This window comes from Protopterus annectens, chromosome 12.part0, assembly GCF_019279795.1.
Source record: "Protopterus annectens isolate FY-2018-M chromosome 12.part0, PAN1.0, whole genome shotgun sequence".
Taxonomy (NCBI): domain Eukaryota; kingdom Metazoa; phylum Chordata; order Ceratodontiformes; family Protopteridae; genus Protopterus; species Protopterus annectens.
The window spans coordinates 188794745-188821217 of record NC_056746.1 but is presented as its reverse complement, the minus strand read 5'-3'; the positions used below and the strand labels follow the sequence as shown (position 1 = coordinate 188821217).

The following is a 26473-nucleotide window of genomic DNA, read 5'->3' as shown; positions in this document are numbered from 1 at the left end:
GATGGGACAGAACGGTGTCCCAGGCTGCGTCCTACATGAGCTCTAGGACTAACTAATCCCTCACCTAAACACACTGTTCAAACTCAGCCTCTCCACAGGCTACATACCCATAGAGTGGCGCATGGCAACAGTTATTCTGCTCCACAAAGGTGGAGCCACAACAGACCCCGGGAACTATCACGCTATAAGCCTGACTAGCTTGGTCTGCAAGGTTATGGAGCGCATCATCATGGAACTCATTAACAGAGACACTGGGGAACCTCCAAACACTGGACCCTACCCAGTTTGGCTTTGTTAAGGGCAGATCATGCCTTCTAAACCTGGTGGACTTCTTTGAGACAGTTACCAAGGCTACACACGAGGGAAAGGTGGTACACACAGCCTACCTAGACCTCGCTAAGGCCTTCGACACCATTCCCCATTCTGGTATTATAGACAAGCTCACCAGCCTGAACATAAACCCGTACGTCAAAAGATGGGTTGCCAACTGGCTCACGGACAGAACCCACATGGTGAGAGTTGTGGAAGTTAGGTCCAACTTTAAACCGGTTACAAGTGGCGTTCCCCAGGGTTCAGTCCTAGGACCCCTCCTGTTCAGCATATACTTCTCAGAGGTACAGACAAGCACAGGAGGACTATGGCTGACCAAGTTCGCAGACGACTGCAAAATAGGGGCTATAATTGACTCTCCGGCTGACACAGACATCCTCCAAAAGGGTCTTACTGAGATGGATACCTGGTGTCAAAATCATGGCTTCAAGCTAAATGCCAAAAAATGCATAGTCATCCCCTTTGGAAAAAACAAAGTACCCGCAAACTACCACATAGGTGGTAGTCCCCTAAATATGGAAGACATAATAAGGGATCTGGGGACCCAAGTAGATAGTAATCTCACCTTTGATAATCACATTGCCAAAGTGGTTAGAAAATCCTTCTATGTGGCCCACCTAATCACAAAAGGGTTCGCATCCAGATGAAAAGAGGTCATTGTGCCCCGCTACTCATCACTCATCAGACCCATCATAGAGTGCAACGCCTCATTTGGGATGTACTTTACAAGACACCTGCAACAGCTGGGAAGACCACAGAAGTACCTCACCAAGAGGATCAATGGCCTCAAACATATGCCCTATGCAGCTCGACTGAAGAAACCCCAGTTGTACTCAGTTGCATACCGTCTACTCAGAGGGGATCTCTGCCTGACATACAAGGCCATGTCCAACCCAGAATTCATGGACATGCCCACCTAAAGAAAACCTTATCCCCTCGAGCCACATGCTCTAGGGATCTAAACCTCACCACAACAATAAATAGGACGTCCTTGAGGGATAGATTCCTGTCCCAGAGACTTCCCATGCTTTGGAACAAGATTGCAATCTACATTAGGCAGAGCTCCTCGCTAACACTCTTCAAAAGAAACCTTGACGAGTGGATGGGAAATGGAATCTTTACCTCGAGGATCACATCAGTGCCTCTGCTGGACAGAGGCACAGGGAACTAATCTAAGGGGGGGGGCGGCAAAAGCCAACACATTCTGGCTAGGCTTATAAATGCCTTTGGGCAGATAGCCTAGTACCCACTTATGAACCTATATATATGCAAGGTTATATCTTTCTGCTACTTGCAACATGGTAAATCCCTACCCTCTTCCCATAAAGCACATTCGACTTGGGTGGTTACTTGGTGCCTTTCTGTCTTGGAAGCAGCCACCTGGTCCTCTGTGCACACCTTCACCAAGCACTAAAAGATTGATCCCTTCTCCAGGTCTAAAATGGCCTTTGCCAAACCAGTCCTGTCTGGTCTTCTGGAAAGTTACTCCTCTTCACTCTAGCTAGCTGCCCCTCTATTCTTCTCTCTTCCACTCTGGGAGTCACCTGTCTGTGATGAGTAGTTGAACACTGATATCATTTAGAGCACAGTACATTTGTGTAAGAATTTACTGACAGTAGAGTCCTACTGATCACTGTTGCAGAATTCTTTCCCTTCCTCCCTCCTTCCCCTTCTATTCTCTTGCTGCTGGATCTCGCATATGCATACATTTTTTTTGGAGTAGATTCGTACTTGTTCTAGCTATGCCTCCCCCTATCTGACAAGTTTCTTCTTTCTCAGTTGTCTTCAGGCCGCTGGCATGCTGATAGTCTGAGGATGTCGCTCGTACATCCATCCTTTATAACCCAGCCTACACGCGCTGAGGTCATACATTAGACGTACACCCTTGGGAAGGTAAAGCTTTGGTAAACCAGCTGGAGGCTATTAACGAAAACCCATCTGTGATGAATACTGCAACAATGATCAGTAGTAGGACATCTACTGTTATGGTAAGTTCTTTCAAAACTATACTTTCTGCACATCTTGTTCTTATCACTGTTTTAGCCTGATGGTTATTAGCTCAAATTTTATCTTTTCACCCAAACGGCACTTACTATAGCTGAATGCAAAATGTGAAATATAAAATGAAAATATAGGCCTGTTTCAAAATGGCTGCATTTCCAAGCCTATGCAAAGAGAATAATGCAATTATGTAGAATCTGTTCTAACAAAAACTATATTTATTTGCCTGTTGTAATAAAACTGTATCAATGCAAGTTTTTTCCTTAGAACTCTTCCTATAATCCCTGAAAATGGATTTGTTTCTATAATTACTGTATAAATGATTTAATATAGTCCACACAAAGATACTACAGTGAGTAATATTACTATAGCTAATGTAGTAAGTGCAAAATAAATTCTAAATAAAAATATAATTTAATTTTGACCCTCTAGTTGTCATTTAAAAGAGGATGGCCTAATGGTTAAGGTGTTTGCCTTACAAACACAAGGTGCAGGGTTTGAGTCTCACAAGGGATAATTGGCTAGGCTTCCAATGGCTCACAAGGGCAGTTAGCCTAATATGAACCTATATGAATTTAAGTCTCTTTTACTCTTATGATTTCTAAAATAATTTGATTGGACAATTCTTTAAAATGTTTTTTAGCTGGTATTACATATCCTATGTAACAAGCTCTATACCAATTTGGTGGAAGCCATTTATAAACCCTCCAGTAGACAACAATCAGTCAGATAGCTCACTTCCTGCTCCTCCTTCCTACACATCAAATCAGGAGTACCCCAGGGCTCCATCCTTTGCCCCCTTCTATTTAATATCTTCACCAATGACCTCCATATTGCCTGCAAAAAGTCCTCCCTTATTCAATATGCCAAAGATTCTACTACTCATCTCCATCTCCAATAATATCCCTCATCTCCAAGCACACACCCAAGACTCATTCCTGTCCATCAAAAAGTGGCTCTCTGACAACCAGCTCATCTTAAATCCTAAAAAAAAACAAACTTCTGCTGTTCCTTCCTTAACCTCTATCTCACCACAAACAACCTTTGTTATCACATCCTTAGACAAGACCACCATTAAAGCAGAACCTCACACTAAGCTTTCAGGTACCATTATTGATGATAAACTAAAATTGAACTTGCATATCCAGCAAAGTATTAAAAAAAATCAGAAACTAGGTCTACTATACAGAAATAAGAAATTTCCTACTTCTGACACTAAATACACCCTGGCTCAGGCACTCCTCCTTCCCTCCCTTCTCTATACAGCCCCAATCCTTACTAACATCTAGTCTACATTTTTATCTAAGTTAGAACAAACTTACCACAAAATATATAGATTTGCTACTAACTCACCACATAACTCTCATCACTGCCTTGCTCTCAACACACTCCAGTGGCTAGACTTTCCCCAACAAATCCAACTGTCTCAATTCTGATTCATATTCTCCATTCTATACAAACCTACATCCTGCCCCTCTCTCTCCTCCCTTGTAACCTATTACATTCCCATTCGTCCTCTCCATACATCCAATCAACAACTGTTTGATATTCATAAACCTAACAAAAACATTGGAAAACTACTATACAAATACACTTTAGCCCAAACCTGGGATAACCTAACCTTGTACATAAGAATCATATCCCACCCCAAGCACTTCAAAAAAAGTTCTAAAACTACTCCTACTTAACACAAGGCCTTGCCCCTGTCAGGACCCTACCTGATCCTCCACACACCCTTTTCACCAGATTCCTGTACAGGAATATTAGACTCCTCTACTTTTTCTACTCTCAATCACACTGTTTATTTATTTTAACTCTATGAGCTAGGCTACTAAAACCCATGTAAATATGTAAATACTAAGCCCTGCTTTAGCTGTCTTCTCATTATAATTAATATCTTACCTTATGATATGTCTTATACTAACACTGCTCTATCTCTCTTATCTAATACCAACATTGTTTTTTTTTTTTGTAAAAAAAAAAAAAAAAACTCATTTTGCAAATGTTTTGACTATAGCAAGTTTTTTTTTGTCTTTTTCTGTGTTCATATTTACTTTTGTGTATATAATACTATTTTTGTTCTGTATAACTCTCAATCTTTTCTCCTCGCACCTCCACTGAAAATGGACTACTGGCTCATTTGGACCAACTCATAGGTTCATACTAGGCTATCTGCCCAAGGGCATTTATAAGCCTAGCCCATAGTTATGTGGCTTTCGCCACCCCTTTAGTTTGAATAAAAACTATGCCTATCATTTTTCTGTGCCTCTGTCAAGCAGTGACACTGAAGTAATCCCTGGGGTATATCTGCGATCTCCCATCCATTGGTCAAGATTCCTCTTGAACAAGGCCAGCGAGGTGCTCTGCCTCACATGTACCGGGATTTTGTTCCACAGCATAGGGAGTCTCTGGGTGATGAATCTGTCCCTCCAGCACGTTCTATTTATAACCGTGTCAAGGTTTAAGTCTCCGCCCTTGTGGTTCTGAGGGATCTAGATTTTTGAGGTGAAGCATATTCATCAAATCTGGGTTTGACATGGCCTTATATGTCAGGCACAGGTCACCTCTGAGCAAGCGGTATGAGACTGAATAGAGCTGGAGTTCTTTCAGTCGGGCAGCATAAGACATATTTTTGAGACCCTTTATCCTTTTGGTGAGGAACTTTTGGGGCCTTTCAAGCTGCAGCAGGTGTCTGGTCAGATACATTCCAAACGAGGCATTGTACTCAATCATAGGTCTAATGAGTGATGAGTACAGGGGGACGATGACCTCCCTTGATCTAGATGTGAATCCCTTCATGATCAGGTGGGCAATATAGAAGGTTTTCCTAACTACTTTAGCAACATGAGTGTCAAACGAAAGGCTACTGTCAACTTGGGTCCCCAGATCCCTGATTACTTTTTCTGTGCTCAGTGGATTGCCACCTATATGGTAGCTAGGGGTAACCTTGTTTTTCCCGAAGGGTATGACTATGCATTTTTTGGCGTTTAACTTCAGGCCATGGCTCTGGCACCAGTTATCCGTTTTTGTGAGGCCCTTCTGGAGGATATCTGTGTCAGATGTGTTTTCGACTATAGCACCCAGTTTGCAGTCATCTGCAAACTTTGTCAGCCATAACCCTCCTGTGTTTGCTTGTACTTCAGAAAAGTAGATGCCGAACAAGAGTGGACCCAGGACTGAGCCCTGTGGGACACCACTTGTGACAGGCTTTGAGTCTGAAGAGCCACCCTAGAGTCTTACTGTCCTCGGATGTGTCCATTTTTACAGTTTGGCCTTCTAGATATTCCCATCTCATTTCTGTTGCAAGTCTCAGTGTCAAGTTTAATAATTTCTTCTGGTGATATGGAAAAACATTAATTTTTAAATCCAAAATTCTTTAACACACTTGGAATTGAAATTTCTTGTAGTTTCCAAAAACAGTTTGACTTGACAGCTTGTCTTTCTGGAGTAATATCTGCGAAAATACAAAAAGCAGTATCAGTTTTTTCATTAACATTTGCAGATCTTAAGTTGATCTAGATGTCTTTAGCATTATTTTTTGCCTAGTCATTATTTTGACATTTTTTAGCTATATACATTTCTCCTGCCTAAAATAAACTGCTGCTATTAACAGATTCCTGTAGGTCTGTAATCAAAATTGATAATGTGCTACAGTGAAATAGGAAAGCTTTAACATTATTACTGAATTGTGTGGCATTTTTCTTCATTTCATTAACTCAAATGGAACTTTGGTAGTAATCTGACACTATATTAATTCTTCAGCTTTTTCTTGCATTTATGCACTTTTATTAAATCGGTCTTAACTGTTGAATTTCCTGATGCTGCATCTGCAATTATATTTTTTACTGTATGACCCTCAGACTGTAATTTATACAAAATAATTTCTGTTTTCAGTGTGGTGCTATCTCTGCTCACTACATCAAATAGTTTTGTTCTTTTAACTTATGTCATTTAACTTTTTCAGCACTTCTGCATGCTGCAATGGTTAACCATTACTGTCTACAGATTTCCTTGTAGCCCAAATCTCCAGATAAACAGTAAAAGCTGTTAATACATAAGAAATGCCAGTAATAATATTTAACTGATATTTTTTATGCTGTTTTATATCATGCAGTACTGTGTTCAATTCGGCTCACTAACCTGACATGCATCTCAAAAACTTTCACACACAAGTAGATGCTTCTGGTGTGCTGTCTGTGTAAATTGCAGATCTTGCATGACACATATAAAATCTTGAACCATTTACAAGCACAGATTTGTTACTAGAATTGTACTACCACCCACAGTGTGTTTTATTCCTGAGTAACAGTTGTGGGTTTCTTCTAAGCTTTGGTCCTTTGCACAGTGGCGCAATCACCAGAACAACCACAGAAACAGAGAACATTACATCTGACCTCTCAGTGTTGTGGTGTCTTTTTTAATTAAACTGTAGAACTTATTAACTAAATTTCATTTTTCTTTCTTCTAGGTTTTGGAGGCATACAAACAAGGTTTTCACCCTGCTATTGGATACGAACTCAACCCCTGGTTGATTAAATTATCATATTTCTTTGCATGGAGAGCTGGATGTTATGGGAAGGTTTCTTATTTAAAGAAAAACTTGTGGAAGGTAAATAGATTTCTCGCTTGAGTCACACTCAGCTGAACTTTGTGCTACTTTAGACTGTATGATGTGAAATATTTCCAGAGTCCTGTTTTATGTATATTTTACCAAAGATACAAGAAAAAAAAATGTGGTGAGAGCAGCATATCTTTGCATATCATGTGAGTAGTATTCAGTAGTGTAATTAGCAATATCCAGTAAAACTGACTTTCTGTGAGGCAGGATGAGGTTTGGCAGATGCAATTCAAGAGTCAAAAACTGGTGGCTCATGCATTTATAAAAGGTACAGAAGAGGACTGTACTTGGAATACTATGCTAATCTGTGATGTTTTTATCCACAGAAACTCAAACATGCTTGAGAGAGTATAATGCGAGATGGCACAGGATTAGTCAGGACTATCAGAGAAGTTCATATGTAAATTATGTCATTGTGCTTTGCATATATGTATTGGAGTCAAGATAACAGAGAGAGAGAGTATGCATGATACAGACCATAAGGTTCCTGTCAGTAATAAATGTATAGTGTGGGAAATTTTTTCTTTTTGTTTCCCTACAGCTGTCCATCTGCTACCCCAAGGTCTTTCCCTGTCCACTGGGACTACACATCTCTCCCTTCTCCCCTGGACTTTCTCTGACTCATGCTTGTGAGCACTGATGAGATCAGGGCACCTAGAGCAGTGTCATATTGCTGCAGAGAGTGTTTTTCTTTTATACCTAAATCCCATGTGTCACAGACACCCATAGGTATCTAGGAATGGATGTGCTTGCGTATTGTCCTGCCTCTGCAACAACTTACCTAATGCCCCCTGCCTTTTCCTTTGAAGACCACACACCTGCCTTGTGCAACCCCAGCTTCAGACAGGGATCGACGTAGAGGTGTGTCTGTGTGTGCACATTCCCCCATAGGATGGCATGTTTATCCTTCTTTGCCAGTTCTTAAGATACCTAAGCATGTTCTCGAACTGAGGTTGCCTGGACCATAGTCAGGGCTTTATCCCTCTATGCCATGGTGCTGGATGGACTGTGAGTTAATGGTTAATGTACAAAACAAGTTTAACTCCTTAACTGCTGAGCATTTTCACAATGTCTGTCCCTAGAATACTGACTGTTTTGGGCTCTTTTTTTGCTTATTGTATTGAAGATTATGTCTCCAAAATGTTTCAACATTTATTCATGAAATTGTTTGAAATGTCATTAGACTATGGTCCTACCCACAAAGACAAAGGAGGGATATATCTTAAACTTTAATAAAAAAAATCAGCATTTAACTGTCTTTTTATGACTCATAATATGCTTAGAATGAAAGTATTGTTTTTTCTACAAAAATACATACTGCTTTTGTATATGAAATCACACCAACATTATATGTGTTTTTATAGATTTTGGTCAGTTTATTCTGAAGAGAACTGAGAGCTACACATTTATTTTCTGCTGACTATTTTGTAAAACATACATTCTGTCAATTTACAAAGGCCATTCTCACCTGAATACCACCTTAATTTCAAATAACAGTATGTCTGTTTTGGTACAAGGTATGCTTATGAAATTTTCAGTAAAAGACCCCTTGATTATCCAGCTTTCATTTTGTTTTGCACATCCTAATAGCTTTTAGGGAAAGTAGACAACAGAATCTGAAATATGAACATGCTTGTTGGAGCACATAAAAGCTTATTTCGCTATAACACATACAAATGACAAAAAAATATTATTTTTCTTAGAAAGGAGTATTAATTTTGATTCTTGTTTCACATTAACACACAAATAATATGATTGAAATACATACTTTTTAGATTCAAAAAGAAGCAAAATATGTATTTTTGTGAAATAAATGGCAAAACCATAGCACTCTGTTGACCATTTAAGACTGCTGGTGGTATCTAGTAGGAAAGGGTCATTTTTGTGAAACAATACAAAGTATTAAAGCAAGTTTCTGAAAATAATGTGGTAGGGCCATCAGCTACAAAATGCACTTAACAATTGACTTCAGCTATAAAGATAAACACACACAACTTTATCTTGTGATGCAGTTTACTACATAAGAATTTAAATAAGTCCAGTGACAAAAAAAAACATTTCTGTATTCAGTTTTAAAATATTAACTCTGATGTAATAACTTGGTAAAGAGTATTTTAGGACATCATTTTACTGAGTGCACTGAGCAGGTGTTCAACACAGTACTCACAATGAAAACACAACATAATACAAAATGGCAAACTGTGACAGTAAATATATATATGACCTAAAGCTACTGTAGTCTGTCTTTGAAAGGCTGTACCTCTGTCTGCCTTTGAGATTTCATTTGAAATGATCAAATATTAATACCATGGAAGTTAACTGCAAAACACATCTAAGTCTGTAATACTACTATCAAGTGCAGCTCACTTCTGAATTTGATATGTCTGTCTGAAGGCATAGCGTTGTAGCCACTGCATGTTATAACTGACAAATATTTTTCTACCGAAGCATAAAGAGTTTTACTTCTGTGCTACCGACAGCTCAGTAGAGAAGTATTCTCGGTATTTCATGTGTTCTGTACACTCAGAAGAAATTCAGAACAGCACTCCCAGTCTAAAAGAGCTATAATGCAAAATGTAAAAATGTGGCAATGGATACTTCTAAATATACTGATATGTTACTGCCTGTAAAATGTCATATCTTAGCCCCCCTTAGAGATTTAATTATGAAATTTCAGAGAGTAAAACAGGATGATTAACTACAAAAAAAAACACTTAAGACCTCTGTTTTTTAGGACTGTCAGTGTAGCACTATGCAGAATTAGTTCAAACATTTAACATTCAGTAACGTGTTGCAGATAAAACACTGTGGTCAAATACAAAAGACTGTTTTCTCCTAATATAATGACAAATCTATAAAGAAGTATTTCGGGTCATTGTTGTATTCCACATACTGAGTAGATGTCCAGCACATCACCTACATTAAAAACCAAGTGTAATGCAAAATGTCAAACTCTGGTAGTAAAGGCATATAAACTAAAGCCAATCCATGGGACGCATCTCAGAAAGGCTATATATCTCCGCCATGTTTGATATTTCAATAAAAACTTTCAGACAATAACAGGGCATTTAGAACTGCAGTTGTTAAGAATCTCAGAGGTTCGAGTGTAGCATACTTATAAATCTAACCCCACAGATTTAGCCACTTGAAAGTATGGCTTGTAGCTACAGTGTGTTAAAACTGAAAAATATATATTCTTTCTGGTTTAATATGTAGGATTTTTTTTTACTTCTGACATCAGGAGAACTTACTACACATATATTCTGAACATTAGCTTTACCCATCCTTTTGTGCTGAGATTAAATAGCATCCTAATGGAAACCAAGCATTGTGTCTGACTTTGACTTTAAAAGCCCTCTGTAATGCTGGATTCACAAAACATATATAAGGAGGTATATGTCATCTCCCTGTGGCAGTTCACAATAAAAAAATCAGGTCATTCTGATAAAATACTTGAGTACAAAACACACTTAAGAATGCCATTTTACCAAAATTCTGTATAAAGCAGATACATATGGAAATCAAGAAAAGATACAAATGGAAATGTTTATTCGAAGAATTAACTATGCCAAGGTTAGAGGTAGATGAGGCTCAATTACTGATGGTTGGGACAGGAGGAGATGAGATAAAAATTGTGATGTGTAACCAATCTATAGGAAAGTCACCAGGAATACATGGTATTCCTGTGGAAGTTTGGAAGCTAGGAGGGGGGGAAAATGATAATGATCTGGAAGGTTTTCTTTAACAGTATTTTAGAGGGGAAGTACCAACATCCTGGAAGAAAGCAGTGGTAGCTGTAATACCTAAAGAGGGTAGAGATCCATCAGATCCAGCTTCTTCCAGGTGCATTTCAGTACTAAACCATGATTATAAAGTGTTCAAGTCTATAAAAGAATGGCAAACGTAATGCCAAAATTGATAGGTATGAATCATTGTTGTTTCGTGGAGGGGAGCCAAAAATATGACAACATTACAGGAACATTAATGATCCAGAGGGAAGCATAATGTAAGAAAATACCATTGTTATTGGTGGGTCTTGAAGCAGAGAAAGCATTTGACAGAGTAATCTGGGACTTTATGGGCAGGGCAATGAAAGCATTTGCATTTCCTAAAAAATTATAATGTTGATTAGGAGGATATATGAGGGATGGGAGGCGAAATTTAAAGTGGGTGGGATCCTCTCTGATAATTTATGCTTCAGCAGAGGAACCAGGCAGGGGTGTCCTCTTTCCCCTTTGTCATTTGCCTTAAATTTAGAACCACTGGCAAAGAAAATAAGGGACTCAAAAATTCAAGGATACAATCAGTATGGTAAGAAAAGCTGGCTCTATTTGCACATGATATTATTTTATACCTGACAAAGCCAAAAAAAAAAGACATTTGTGGAACATTTTGAGACAGTTTCAAATCTTTTTGGCATACAAAATTAGTAAAGCTAAGACAAGGGCAATAGTAGTAAATTATGTACCCACACATGAATTGGTTCATCAATATCCATATTTATGGGGACATAATGAAATGAAGTATTTAGGAGTATGGATTAAAAATTATTTTGGTGTGGCAGCTAGGATATGCGGGAAGAGACTAAAAAGATAATACAAAAACTGAGAAAAATGTAAGCTTTGTTATATCGATATGGATAGCAAGATACATGCAGTTAAAATGCTTTTAGCCCCATTTGTCTTATACACAGGTCAGGCATATTTTTATCAACCAGAGCAGAAGTTGTGGATAGCAATTAATAAAGAGCTGAAGGACTTTATCTGGGAGGGGAAGATGGCAAGAGATAAGTGGGATAAGCTGATTCTTCCAGTAGAACAGGGTAGAGTTTGATTACCCAATATGAAGGGGTATTTCAGAGCTACACAGTTAAGGCTCCTATACGAAGCGCAAGCAGAAAACTCTAATTCAAAGTGGAAAGGGATGATAATGAAACGGGGAAGTTCAAGAAACAAGGACAGACTGGGATTTTGGATGCAGGCCTTTAAGGAGATAATCATATAGGAATGACTGCAATTAGGGATACAGACAGTAGGTAAGAGGGGGCTGGAATTTATTGGAGAAAACTGGCAAAGGAACCAAGGTATTGGGAGCAAATAACAAGAGAGGGTAAGATGACAGAATGGGAAGACGCCAAAAATGTATTTGGACTGCAGGTTAGAAATTGCCTTCTGTATCAAGGATTGATATCAGACTATAGGCAAAGAGAAAGAGATAGGGGGTCCTAAATGAAAGAGCAACACTGGTAGAGTTTTTAGTAGAATCTAGAACAGAAGCTGCCATTAAAAAAGGAATAATTAGTACAGCATATAAAATATTGCATGATAACTATAAGAATCAACCAGAGGAAGTTAGAAAGGATTGGGAAGAGAGATTGGATAAGCAATTCACAAAGAAATAATTGGGAAGCTATATGTATGCCTCCCAAATATGCAACAAAATCTAGAAGATTTAGGATTTTTGCTTGGAAATGTTTACATAGATATTTTTATACCTCAAGTAGACTCCGGAAAATTTTTCCTCAGGTAGATAGCAAATGTTTGAGGGTGGGATGGGGAAGAAAGAGGTAACTGGGAACCTATTTCTTGGGAGTGTAGTGAGATGGTAGACTTTAAAACTTCCCTCCGGGATGCACTATCGGAGATTCTAGGTGGGCAGATTGGTGTGATGATGGAGATGATTTTTCTGAGCTATGATACAGAATCGGAATTAATTGCTTAGACATGGTAAAGTTTTGCTGTGTCCAATTATGGCAGCTGCCAAAAAAGCAATTACTTGGAAATGGAAATCAAAATCTAAACCAACTATACTAGAAGTAGTGAATATAGTAACAGAGATAAAACAACTGGAATTGAGATCTTTAGAAAAGGGTAAGGGCAAAGTACATAGCAAAAAATGGGAATAGTGGGAACAATGCATACAAAAAAGGAATGAAGTTTAAAAGAAGGCAGGACTTAAATGAGCTATGTAATGTTTGGCTAAAAATGATTGGGTAGATTATATGTGATGTATAATGCTTGCAATTGGGAGTGTGTCACTACTGTTTGTGATATAAAATGCTTGCAACGAGGATTGTGTTGGTGTGGTTTGTTTTCATTTATATAAAAGTATGATTGCCTATGTTATAACTGATGGTTTAATGAATATGTTTCTTGTTTGAAAAAAGGGCAGGAATTAAATAATTTATGTAATGTTACTTAGGTTATATGATATATAGCAATGTATGTGAAGTGTAATGTTTGTAAATGTAAGCTTGTTAATACACTAAGGCAAATTTACATTTATATAAATGAATCAATGTCACAAATGATAATTCAATAAAGGCATTTAAAAAAAAGAATGCCATTTTACCCTGAAAGGATTTAACCATAACCTTCTCGAATATTTAGCAACAAATTGGCTTCACATATTTAAATAGTTATAATAAAAATACATGAAAAGTGCACGTTTTAAATTCAGTTCTGGTTTGTGTGCGTCTTTTACAGACTGGTGTTTTGACAACTTTTCTTCTTCTTAGGTCACTCTGGCAGATTGTAGCAATGTTACAGTGTTCCTTGCTCCCAGTGTGGTAAGTGTTGTTTAAAAGAAATTGACTGAACTTTGGCTTACTTGGGGAAAACGTCTGAGGGAAACTGCTGTACACAGTAACAATAAAGACCAAAATATGTTTTGCTGTATTTTCTTGTTTTATGGGATGTAACAGTTGAGATATTTGCTTCTTTTGTATTTTTGGGCCCACATAAGTGAATTTTCCACAAAATTTAATTATTTAATTGTCAGTTTAACCAAGGTAGTTCCATTGAGCCTGGTTGCAAGGTGCAGAGTTATTCAGTCCTGACCATAACCCGGGAAGCCAAGATTTAGTTAGTGACTTTAACACTTGAGGCTCCAGGTTGGGGGGTGAAGGGGCATGGCTTAATATATTTTTTTATGTATTCCTTCAAATTATTTCATAGAATAGTGTGGTCGATCTGGATAATCTTTATAGCAGACTGTAGTAAGTCTCTTTCCATATGTCTTGATTAGCTTGTCACAGGTTAGGTACTTCCTGTCTTGTTTGAGGCATGCAAGCCATGGTCTGATTTTCAGTCTGTTGTCCTTACAGTAGCGAGGATACAGTTGATCTGGACAAATGTGCTCACTAACAGACTGAAAACTTTCTCAAAGAGGCATCTTTCCTATCTGAGAATCTAAGCAGCAGCTGTCTGTCCAGTCCTGCTTTTCTGGATGGTGGATTATTTTGTGGACTGTACAGCTTAGCCTGTCTCACCACAAGGAATGTGTTTCCATCACGTCACTGTAAGATGACTGCCATTTTTTTTTTCACTGATAATGTTTTCACTGTAAGGTCAGTGTTTTCTCCTTTTGATTCCACAAATGTCTCTTATAAACTGATGAGGTTTGTCCTGTTTGTTCTTGGTTAGTGTTTAAAATTCATGATTATGATGAATTCTTGACTGTGTATTTGAGCATATGCTTTACAACTTGCAAGTTGATCTGTTGCTGCTATAAACTTGGCATAGCAAGCAAATGTGTGCTGTGCTTACTCATTTATTGAATATTGGTATCTTCTCTGGGCACTAAAGCTTTTGCTGTTTTATTGATACAGGTTATTACCCCCAGTCTTTGGACACCAGTGTTCTTTATAACTTCTATCTTGAGCCTTCCTTTTTATTGGTTAGTTTATCAAGAAGATAGACTACATGTAGTTTATATCACATGTTATGATCATTAGGCTTATGAGTCCTTGCCAGTCTAATTTTTCCTGTCCTTATAGTACTGAAACAACCATTATTACTAATGTGAGTGATCACTTTATGGCCAGAGATCAGAATTTTTATTCTGTACTGGTCCTGTTTTGTCTGTTTCAGAATTTGACACTGTTGACTATGGTACCCTGATAAGCCATTTGCTAACAGTAGCATAGAAAAAGTGTAAGGAAGTGGGAGTGCTCTCCCCAGGGTCAGGAGGTAAGGAGGTGCATTGCCTTGGCTGCCCTAGGTTGAAGGTGTTAGGGAGCACAATCTGCAGGTGCTGATGATGCATTAGTATAGTACAGTACAAGCATTCAGAAACAAGGACATGAAGATGCAGGAAGGAATAGAGTAGACAGGCAAGATCATCAGACAGCAACAAAGAGAGGGAGAAGGTGGAGAGAGAATGGTTGCCCTAAATTAGGATGAGGAACAGAGACTACATGGTCTGCCTCACAGGGCCCTGAACCCTTCTGCTTTAGTTTGAACCATTTCTAAATATTCTCTCCTTTCATGTATGTTCTTGCAACAGATGGCTGAAATCCCCTTGACCCTAGACTTCAGTCACACTCCTGTCAAAATTTCCCAGCCATTTCCTGATAAGTTCAGATATCATATGAATAAGACTACTTTCTTCCATTCATCCTTTGTTTGCACTTCATACACTTGCACTTTCTATAATAAACTACTTTCCTGAATCAAAACTATGTTTATGAATAGTGTTTTCTGCTAGTAATATGGTAGTACCTTTCAAGCAATCAAAACAAGCTTATTTATTTTCCATTTTGTCACTTTTTTCAACACTGGATGCTTCAGTAAAAACTGGGTTGAAAAAATTGGGAATGTAGAAAATATCTCATTCTTTTCAAAACTGAATGTTTATATAGAACATTTAATAGAATTAGAATAGTATCTTGCTCTCTCTCTCTCTCGCTCGCTCTCTCTCTCTCTCTATATATATATATATATATATATGGGTCTACCTGACTTTATCAAAATCTCAGATTATCGAATTCCATTTTGTCAACACTCAAAATATCAAACCTCACTTCATTGAAGCAGCAGAACAATGAAGATCTTCACAGGGTAAGTAACCTGTTCTGCGGGACACTGAATGTTGACCTTTTCCCAACTTTAGTGTGATCTTGGAGTTGGTATATTTAGTTGGGGTGGGGTGTGGGAGTGGGAGTGGGAGTATAGCCCCCCCCACCTGTGTGGGTTAGGGATGGTGCGGTTTGGGTTTTGTTTCTTTTTGGATAACTGGTTACGTACGCTCAGTAGATCTTCAGTGTTCAGCTCATTTGATGATGTGGGATTTTGATATTTTCAGTGTCAACAAACTGGGATTCGATAATATGGGATTTCGAAAAATTCAGGTATATATATATATATATATATATATATATATATATATATATATATATGTGTGTATATTGATATATATCTATATATATCTATATATATATATATATATATATATATATACATATATATGTATATTGTTGTGTTCATGATAAAATAAAAAAATAAATAGGCACCTAAAACCCCCAACATTTTAACACTGAAGGGATTTAATGATGTCTATTATTTGACAGTTTTTATTACCTATCATATCATGTAAATAAATCCATTTTGTAGTACATGAATTAACTAACTATTGTAATATAACTATAATGTTAGAGACCAGTCTCCAGGATTGTGTCTAAAAAGCCAGTTTCCCTTATAATCCCAGTTGATGACATAATATTTTACTTTATCTGGATAACATAGAAAAGATAGAAAAAAGATTATGTCTTTAATATGATTTTTATGTAGTATAAGGGATGCTGTTTGTACTACCTATAGAATTGTAGGGGAGAGTACCATTGTAATTAGATTTTACTTGTCCCTGAACATTAAAAAAATATTTTGTTCGATATTGATATCAGTTCCTTAAACAATATCATCATAGGCGGTTTGTGTGATATTCTCTAATTTATTAGTCAGTATAATTTCTAAATATTTAATTTGCTTATAATTCTATTTGTATTGATAATTTTTGCTCAAGAAATATTAATCTTCCGATTAATTAGTATTGATTTAGTTTTGTTGTATTAAAGTAAGATATACTTTCAAAAATATATAATATAGCATCTAGCTGAATAATTGATGCATTTCTATGTGTTAAAGTTAGTAATATATAATCAATTGTTTTAAATGTAAATGTATCATTGATTATAAATTTTGTAGATTATTTTTGACTTGTGGAATTTGTCAGCTGTTGTGTTCCTAAAACAAATAAGAATGTGGCAAACTTAAGTACTTTCATTCATTCTAAATCCCTGAGATAAATAAACCCTGATTTTGATATAAGAAACCAAATTATTATATACTTTTCTTATATGTCTCATACATGAATTAGGTAATCAAAATATTTCTGTCACTTTAAATAAATAGTATCATCCAAGTGAACTGAAATATTTGTGTCTAGAAAACCTAGCTAGTTCCACATTATTAAGATTTGTATAATCAGTCAACATTATCATTTTAATATTACCTTCACTTTTAATTATACATCCCATTTCATTTTTGTCTGTTATTGATGGTATTATTAAGTTTAATATTCTAGATAATATCAACATGAATGTTTTATAATCAACATGTAGTAATGAGATTAGTTAATAAGATGCACAACATACTGGATCTTTATCTTGTTTCAGCATTGGGGGTGTCGCATATTTCCATGATAGAGTATTATTATTATTATTATTATTATTATTATTATGTTCATTACTGAAAATGTCTTTAAAAATTATATGAATTTGGGGAGTAACATATTATCCTTTCTGTTCCTGCAGTTGTAGTTTATTTTAGCTTTTTTATTTATTCCAGTATTTCTGTATTATTTCTGGGGTTTAATAAAATATTAATATTAGCATTATACAATTTATTTTTTACATTTTTTATTTAAGGACTCTAATAACTGTCATAGAAATCTTTGTTTTTTATTTTATTTTTTATAGTAAAAGTTTTATATAAAAATTATAGTCTTAAAAGCAGAAATTATGTTCTCAGTATCAGGAGTCATTTTTTTTTCTATTCTTGTAATTTGAATATTTTTATCTGGCTTGACCTTGTAATTATTTTGGATCTATTTGCCAGTCTATGTAAGACTTTTGGTTTAATAGAGTATTTCTGTAGCACTATTGCAACTTTATGATTCATTGTCAATTCATAGTTCTTACTTAAGGTACTCAGTAGATAAAGAAATACAGCTTCTCATTTTTATAACTTTAATTTAGTGTAATGTAAATCATTTTTGTATTTTAACTAACTTGTTACTCCATACCTTAAAATTGTGACAACAATTAGAAATTCTGCCATGCAAATAGGACTTCAAAGAATCCATACAATATATTTTTCTTCCTCCCTATTGTCATTTATTCACAGATAATTGTTTAACCTTTTTGTCAAACCACTCTTTAAAATATCTGAAGTTCATCATATATGATGGCATTCTTTCTATAATAACCAATTTGTTTTGGTGTAATTGATAAAAACTGAAAATGCTGAAAATGACAAGCAGGTAAAATGTATGGTCACTGCAGCACGTCAACAGCACAAACCAGCCAAGGCTTGATAAAAACTATTTATTGAAGCGCTTTTCATTTGCTAAAATAAGAAAACTTCTTCAGAAACCATTAATAACTTTTAAAAACATATAAATAGTCACAGCTGTTACTGATGAACCAATCACAGTTCATGCATTGCTTAACCACTTTCTTAAAGGCAACTAACCTACATACAATAATACCACTAATAAAATAGTACAATTTAAATAACTGTCAGCAAAGTATGAAATACTAACAGATCATATTTCCAACAAAATAACAACAATGAAAATAATAAACAGTAAATATAATCTAATAAGCTTAATATACTCTATACTTATTACTTGCCGTTTTTTAAAACATGGTATTTTTTAACCCATACTATTTTTTAAAACCAGGCGACTACCTAATGAGAAACAAGGCATCATTGCCTAAGACTCTTTAACTTAAGGATACTACTTATGGAGCATGTTTCATTCAACCCAGGATGGTTATAGGCATTTAATTTAATCTGCCATGCCAATTCTAACTCTTCTAAGCGTAAGGGTGCTGGGCCACCTCTTATGTCTATATTCACCTGATCTATAACTGAAAATTTAAATCTGTGGTCCATATAGGACTGGACATGTTTTGCTAAGGCGTTGTCCTGCTTATTCTTACTGATGGCATACTGATGTTCATAAATCCTTTCATGCAATCCAAACATGCTCCATAAGTAGTATCCTTAAGTTAAAGAGTCTTAGGCGATGATGCCATGTTTTTCAATAATTATTTGCCTAGTTTTAAAAAATAGTATGGGTTAAAAAATAGCATGTTTTAAAAAACAGCAAGTAATAAGTATAGAGTATATTAGGCTTATTAGATTATGTTTATTATGTTTATTATTTTCATTGTTGTTATTTTGTTGGAAATATGATCTGTTAGTATTTCATACTTTGCTAACAGTTATTTAAATTGTATTTTATTAGTGGTATTATTATATGTAGATTAGTTGCCTTTAAAAAAATGGTTAAGCAATGCGTGAGCTGTGATTGGTTCATCAGTAACAGCTGTGACTATTTATATGTTTTTAAAAGTTATTAATGGTTTCTGAAGAAGTTTGCTTATTTTAGCAAACGAAAAGCGCTTCAATAAATAGTTTTTATCAAGCCTTGGCTGGTTTGTGCTGTTGACATGTTGCAGTGACCATACATTTTACCTGCTTGTCGTTTTTAGCATTTTCAGTTTTTGTTTGTTTGGACTTTGGCATGGCAGCGAGTCAAAGCAGCTTCAAACCCAGCGTGACACTGGAGTTATTGAGGGGCCGTGATAGTGTGGAGATTGACACACCAGCTAATGATGATACACCGGTAAATAGTAATACACTGGACTCTTTGCTATTCAGGATGGAGTCCATTTTTCAGAGACTTGATCGGTTAGACACCCAACAAAAGGAGATTCGTGATGTGTTACCGGTCTTGGCGCGTTCCAGCTTAACTACTCTACCCCCGGTGAATGTTAGTAACCAGGAGGTAGTTACTACTATTACCACTTCAGCTTCAAGGTCGGAAGCAGTTAGAAGCACTGCCCCAGTATTGCAGGGGCAACCTATTCAACCACTGGTTTCCACGGAACTGACGAGTTTGGTTGGCAGCTCAGGAGCGTTAGGACCACCAGAGGTCCGTAATGAAAGATTGTTGGGCGACTTGTTAACTCAACACCCTTGTGCTGCTATTAGTTTGCCTGCTGTTGGTGAATCCAGTTTATTGGGACTTCCGGAGATAAATAAATGGCTCTCTCAGAGCTTTTCATTCATCAGTGCTATACCAACGAATACGGAGTCCCAGCATCATGATAAAGGTAACAATATTTTATTATTGGATATAGTGGCTAAGCTTAAATCTTTGGATGGCCACTTAGTAAAGTTAAAAAAAACGCAACTTGAAATAGCTTATTTCTGTGAATGTTTGTCATGGAAGGTGGTGCCAAAAGGCTTAAGACACCACCAATTTCCAACTGGGTTAGTCGCCAACTCAGTTTTTCATAAGGAATTGTTAGAATTATTTGACCGCCAAGGGCTTGAGTTGTTGGACCTTATGGTTAAGTATTATACCATTTGGGTTAGCGAGCTTAGCACCAAAGTAGCAGAATTGGATACCAGTATTAAATTGGATGCTGACTTTTACAGGTACAAATATGAATATGCTGGCATGTTTTCTAGTATAGATCAATATTTGGCCAAATTGAAAAGCAATAAAATAAAGAAACTGGACCATGACTGTAAAGCATATAAGGAGGGTTTTGCATATCCAGTTCCTTCAGCGGCTCAAGTTTGGCAAGACCTTCCAGTCTCTAATTCACTGGTTAATGTTGATAGTGATACAATGGAAAATAATCAATATCAGTGTGAGAATTATAGTCTACAAACTGCTACAAATCATAATAATTTTAATTCAGCAAGTAATGTGAATGTTGATGGTCAACAAGAAGTAAGGAGGAGTGAAAGGTTACTACATCTTCAACAGGATCAGAACAGGAACGGTCAGTTAAACCAAAATTCAAATTTTCAGTCTGCCAATTATATGGGGGCCAAACCAAAACAGCAGAACAATTACCAGATGAACAAATCGCAACGGAAATACAACAAACGAAAGACTTAATTGTAGAAACATTTGAGTATTCTGACATTAGTCTTGTGCCTGTTGTATTTAATACAGCATCGTCAGAAGATATGTTATTCTTTAATTTGCCTGAGAGTGATATAGGTATTGAACTTACTGGAAAGTCTAGTGACTGTTTAACATCTCAGCCAGTTATTATCATTAATAAGACAGGTGATTTTAAAGTATTTAATTTTTCTTCTGCTGTTATTTCTTCGGACATAGTAGACTTTTTGTCTAAAGGCTATACTTATGTTCCTGAACAAAAGCTTAACTTAGTGAAGACTGTTATTGATATTAAAGTCTTCACCAGGAAGTTAAACTTCAATTTAATGATGGGTGCTGTAGCTAATGACTCTAATTTAAATCAGTTCTATATCCCCAGTACGTTTAACCCTCCTTTACATCCTTTGTTGCAAGTCTTTGAACAACTATGTGAGTTGGATATAAGGCAGGGTATTAAAAGAGGGCTGCTCGCTACCGCTAAACAAAGTACTAATCAGTTTGAACACGAATGTCTTGAGTATATTAAAACTCAGGACATACGTTATCTGTAAACCAGATAAAGGTGGGGGCCTGGTGGTATTTAATAATGTGGATTATGTAGAAAGGATGATTTCACTATTAGATAATCCTGCATACATTGTGAGTTCTAGATCGGAAGTAAATAAAGCGTACAGCTCCATCAAAAATAGTATAGAAGATTTGTTTATTGAGGGGAGGATAGAGCAGAATATTTATAATTATATGTTTACTACTTACCCCAAGTACCCTTGCATGTTCGGGATACCTAAGATCCACAAGGATATGGTAAACCCTCCTATGCGACCGTAAGTTGATGGCCGAGGTTCACCTACTTACCCTTATGCTAAAGTTGTGGACACACTCTTACAAAAATATTTGATCAAGGAACAACAAATATGTAAAGATTCATGGTCATTTCTTAAAAGAATGGACAGCTTGGAATTTAACATGGATTACAACTTCCTCACAGTAGATGTGAGGGATTTGTATATACGTATACCTCAGGATGTAGGAATTGAATGGGTAAATTCGTTGCTAAAAAAATATTGTACTCCTGATAATGAGGTAGCACTGGTTACAGAATTATTGGAAATTATTTTGTACAATAACTTCTTTATGTTTGGTGAAAATTTCTACCTACAAAAAGTTGGAATATTTATGGGCTCCCCATGTGGGGCAAGTATAGCGAATTCAGTAATGACCCATTGGGAATCTGAATATGTATTTAAGAACACAAGTATTAATGACCTGATTATTTATTATACACGTTATTTGGACGATATTTTCATTTTGTTAAATGGAGATGCTGATACTAGCAACTCCATTGTACAAATGTTTAATGTCAACTCAATTCCTACAATTTACAGCTACCTTTAGTAAAGAAGCCATAGCTTATCTGGATATCTAAGAACAGGGATTTAGGTGGTTATGTTGCCAATATTTATAGAAAGAGCACTTACTCCAATTCTTTCTTACATTTTTCAAGTTGCCACCCTTACTATCAGAAGCGCTGTGTGATTAAAGGGCAATTAGTGAGAGCTGCACGGATTGTAAGTAATGATCAAGAATTTGTGGAGGAATGCCAGTTATTGAAATCCACGTTTTTGCACAGAGGGTATCCAGTAAGGTTACTTGATGATTTAATAAAAGAAGTTCAGTACAAGAGATTTAATGGGATATATAAACCTTTGTTAGGATTTAAACAACCTATCACCGAACTGTCAAGTTCTGTGTTAGATTCAAATGACACTATGGTATGCAGCCCTGTAATTAATACACAAACTGAAGTACATTTTATCACCACATTTAACTTGCATAGTTATTTTTGTTTGGACGTTATTAAGAAAAATTGGGGTTTATTTAGAACCAATTCTACCATCTTTGTTAAAATGGGTGATACACCTCGTGTAACATTCAGGAGAGGTAGGAATCTAAAAGATATACTTGAACAACAATGATGGGTTCACCCAAAAATTCCAGGGATGTTCAAATGTCAAAGTTGCAATTACTTTAAATGTGTGGATAACATACACTCGGTAATAGTGGATGGTTTCCATATTAGACTAAGATCTAGGTTTAATTGCAACTCGAAGATGCTAGTTTATATAGCGACATGTCAGTGTTGTCCTGCATTCTATGTAGGCAAAACGGAGTTAGGCTCCGGGAAATAATTTATGAACATCAGTATGCCACCATGCTCCATAAGTAGTATCCTTAAGTTAAAGAGTCTTAGGCGATGATGCCATGTTTTTCATTAGGTAGTCGCCTGGTTTTAAAAAATAGTATGGGTTAAAAAATAGCATGTTTTAAAAAACAGCAAGTAATAAGTATAGAGTATATTAAGCGTATTAGATTATGTTTATTATGTTTATTATTTTCATTGTTATTTTGTTGGAAATATGATCTGTTAGTATTTCATACTTTGCTAACAGTTATTTAAATTGTATTTTATTAGTGGTATTATTATATGTAGATTAGTTGCCTTTAAAAAAATGGTTAAGCAATGCGTGAGTTGTGATTGGTTCATCAGTAACAGCTGTGACTATATGTTTTTAAAAGTTATTAATGGTTTCTGAAGAAGTTTGCTTATTTTAGAAAATGAAAATCGCTTCAATAAATAGTTTTTATCAAGCCTTGACTGGTGTGTGCTGTTGACGTGCTGCAGTGACATTTTACCTGCTTGGTGTAATTGATGCTTTAATCTGTAAGAACACCATTCTGTGATATTGAATGTGTGCTCATTTTAAATAATCTTTAAACTTAGTTGTGTAGTAAAAGTGGTCTGGCAGTACTTCTTTGTGTACCAAAGATATATAAGTAGTGTGGAAAACGTAGAGAATCTGGTGTATGTATGGTCCTGTTTTGGACTGTTCACAGTTCTAACTTAACTATGTATCTTAACATCTTTTAAATCCTTTACTTCTATGAAAGTAATCAAGTTTAATGCTTTTGCAAAACAGGGATTCTGTGTTGTCTATATACTTTAGTACCTGATGTATCAAGTATACAATTCCCACTGTTGGTTGTCCCTTAAAAAATTAATGAAGAGTTTAAGTTTTTTTTTTTTTTTTCAAATTTAGCTCCTTGACCAGGTATCCAGCATGAAATAGCTAAAGTAAAAAGTCTGTTTTGAAACTTGAATGTTACCAAAGCCTTCATTCTTAACCTGCACAAAATGTTCCATCCAAATATCTTCAGTTCTTGACCAAGTGGCTGTAACTAAGGAAATGATTTTTTGAGCTGGGATATATAGTAAGGCTTCATTAAGTTTAATTCTTTTGTCTACCAAAAAAAGCAATTACTAGAAAAATGACAAAGTCTAAACCAACTACATTAGATGTGCTGAATATTATAAAAGAGGTTAAATAACTTGAAGAGGATCTTTACTAAAGGGAATGAGAAACTTGTGTAGAAATAAATAGAAATTGTAGGAACAATACATGCAGAATAATGCTCAGGAGGAAGAGGAGTGAGGTTTAAGGAAAGGCAGGAATTCAGCAATTTATGTAATGATGGACTAATGATAGTTACAAGAAAAGAAAATATATGTGATGTATAATGTATGTATATAGAAAAATGTCAATATGGTTTTTCTGTTAATGCACGTTTGCGTATGTTTTAAGTGGTAAATTAGTAAAGATGTTTAAAAAAGATGTAAATATTTTCCCTTCTTTTAAAATACTTTTAAACAAATCTTCCAGACCTTTATCACTTTTTTCCTCCTAACTTCCAGAGGAATACCATCTGTTCCTGTAGACTTTCCTGAAGACTGATTATACATCACCATCTTTATCTCATCGCCTCCTATCTAAAACTGGTAGTTGTTGAGCCTCATGTACCTCTAATCTTCTCATTATTAAGTCTTTCATAAATATTTCCATTTGTGCTCTTTCTTTATTTCCTCATTTCTCTGCTTTATACAGATTTTCATAACATCTCTGTAGTATCTCTAATATCTCACAGGATCCCTGCTTACTTTTCTTGTTATAGGCTGCCTAAGTTTGGCAACAAACTACCCTTTCTAATTTCTGTTGTTGTCCTAAAAGTTGTGCAGTCTTTCTAAACTCATGCATTTTATCCAGTTACAGCCTTATTTTCTCTTTAGCACTCTGCATTTGCACTCTTCGTTTTCTGTGAGATTCCCCCTATTCAGTACTGGAAAATTAATCAAAGTATCTAGTGTGGGAATAGACCTCATAGTCTTTTGATCTAGCATCAAATTCAGTCATGCTACCTTTTAAGCTACAGAGACAGAATTGTGTTCTTTTATTCTCTATACCCATCAAACAAATCCTTGTTTCCTTATTAAGCAACAGTGTGACAATTAGGGGTGAGCATTGCACAGTTGTTTTTTGTTGGTAAAGTCATTCCACAAATCTCATTTCCTCATAACAATGAATGTGTGACATTTCTTTGTCATTTTTACAGAATCTGTCGATGTTAAGTTGTCTATCTTGCCTTCATTCTTGCTGGTTGGGTTCGGAACCGATCCTCGGCTCCGACTCGGCCATCTTCAAAAGCTCGAGAGCTGCTTACTGGCTCGAGGCCCCCCTATATCCCATGATGCCTGGTGCTAGATACCCAGATCTCATTTGCCGCTTCTGCTGCGAGGTTGCTTTTGCTGGCTCAGGTCATATTTTTCTATTTTATTGTTAGCTTATATAAAAATTTGTATTGTAGTTAGTGTTTTAGAATAGTTCTAGTAGTTCTAGTAGTCTAGTTATCTATTTGTAATTTAGTCTCCTTTCCCTTGGAAACTCATTTTTTGTTAGAGAGTTTTCCCCTTCCCCCTTTTGTTTTCTTCAAGGTAGCCGTTTTTAGTTAGAGGCTAATCCTTGTTCTTCAATATTTATATAGTAGTTTTTTTATTAGAAATTGTTGTATATCAGTAGGTTTATTTACTATTTTCTTAGATATATATAGTGTGTGTGTGCTGTTAGGGTGGGGTAACTTGTGTTGAGTGCGTGTGTTTTACTGGTTACCTACTTCCCTTCTGTTGCTTTTTTTCTGCGATTGATATTTCCTTTTACAGGAATGTCTAAAGATACGAAAGTATCTGGATTCAAGAAGTGTGACTCATGCTGTCAGAAGATGCCACTGACAGATGGTCACACGTCTTGTGTCTACTATTTGGGCACCCTACACCTGCAGGACTCTTGTTCGGTGTGCCACAACTTTAGTCGAAGAGTCCTGCAGGAGCGTAGGAATAAGCTAATCCTTAGGGGTTTGCTCAAACCTGAAGGGTCACCAGCAAAGGCCCAGCCAGTGAAACCCTCTAAGCCAGTGAAGCTGTCGGCTCCCAGTTCAGAGCCGTCGGGTGTGGCGTCTGCTTCAACTTCGGTTCCGGCTGGAACCGAAGTACCTGTCTCCCAGTCGGCCCCATCTCTGGTGTCAGAACCGTCAGGGAGCCAAAAACGCTCTAGATCTCCATCCCTAGAGTCGATACACTCGGCTTCGGGGTCGCCTCTGTTACAGTCGGAGCGAAGTCACCGATTCCACTCTTTTCGGTCTTCTAGA

At 36.3% G+C, this 26473-nt stretch overlaps 1 protein-coding gene across 2 annotated transcripts in view; it reads left to right on the top strand.

Annotated features, from left to right (window-relative positions):
* The window catches only part of ANTKMT (adenine nucleotide translocase lysine methyltransferase), a 102229-nt gene that overhangs the window by 67977 nt on the left and 7779 nt on the right, over positions 1 to 26473 (top strand). For both annotated transcript variants that reach the window (XM_044089229.1, XM_044089228.1), the window contains 2 exons: positions 6800 to 6940; positions 13467 to 13517. In XM_044089229.1, the coding sequence (XP_043945164.1) occupies positions 6800 to 6940; positions 13467 to 13517 (192 nt within the window). The remainder of the gene's footprint in view (positions 1 to 6799; positions 6941 to 13466; positions 13518 to 26473) is intronic.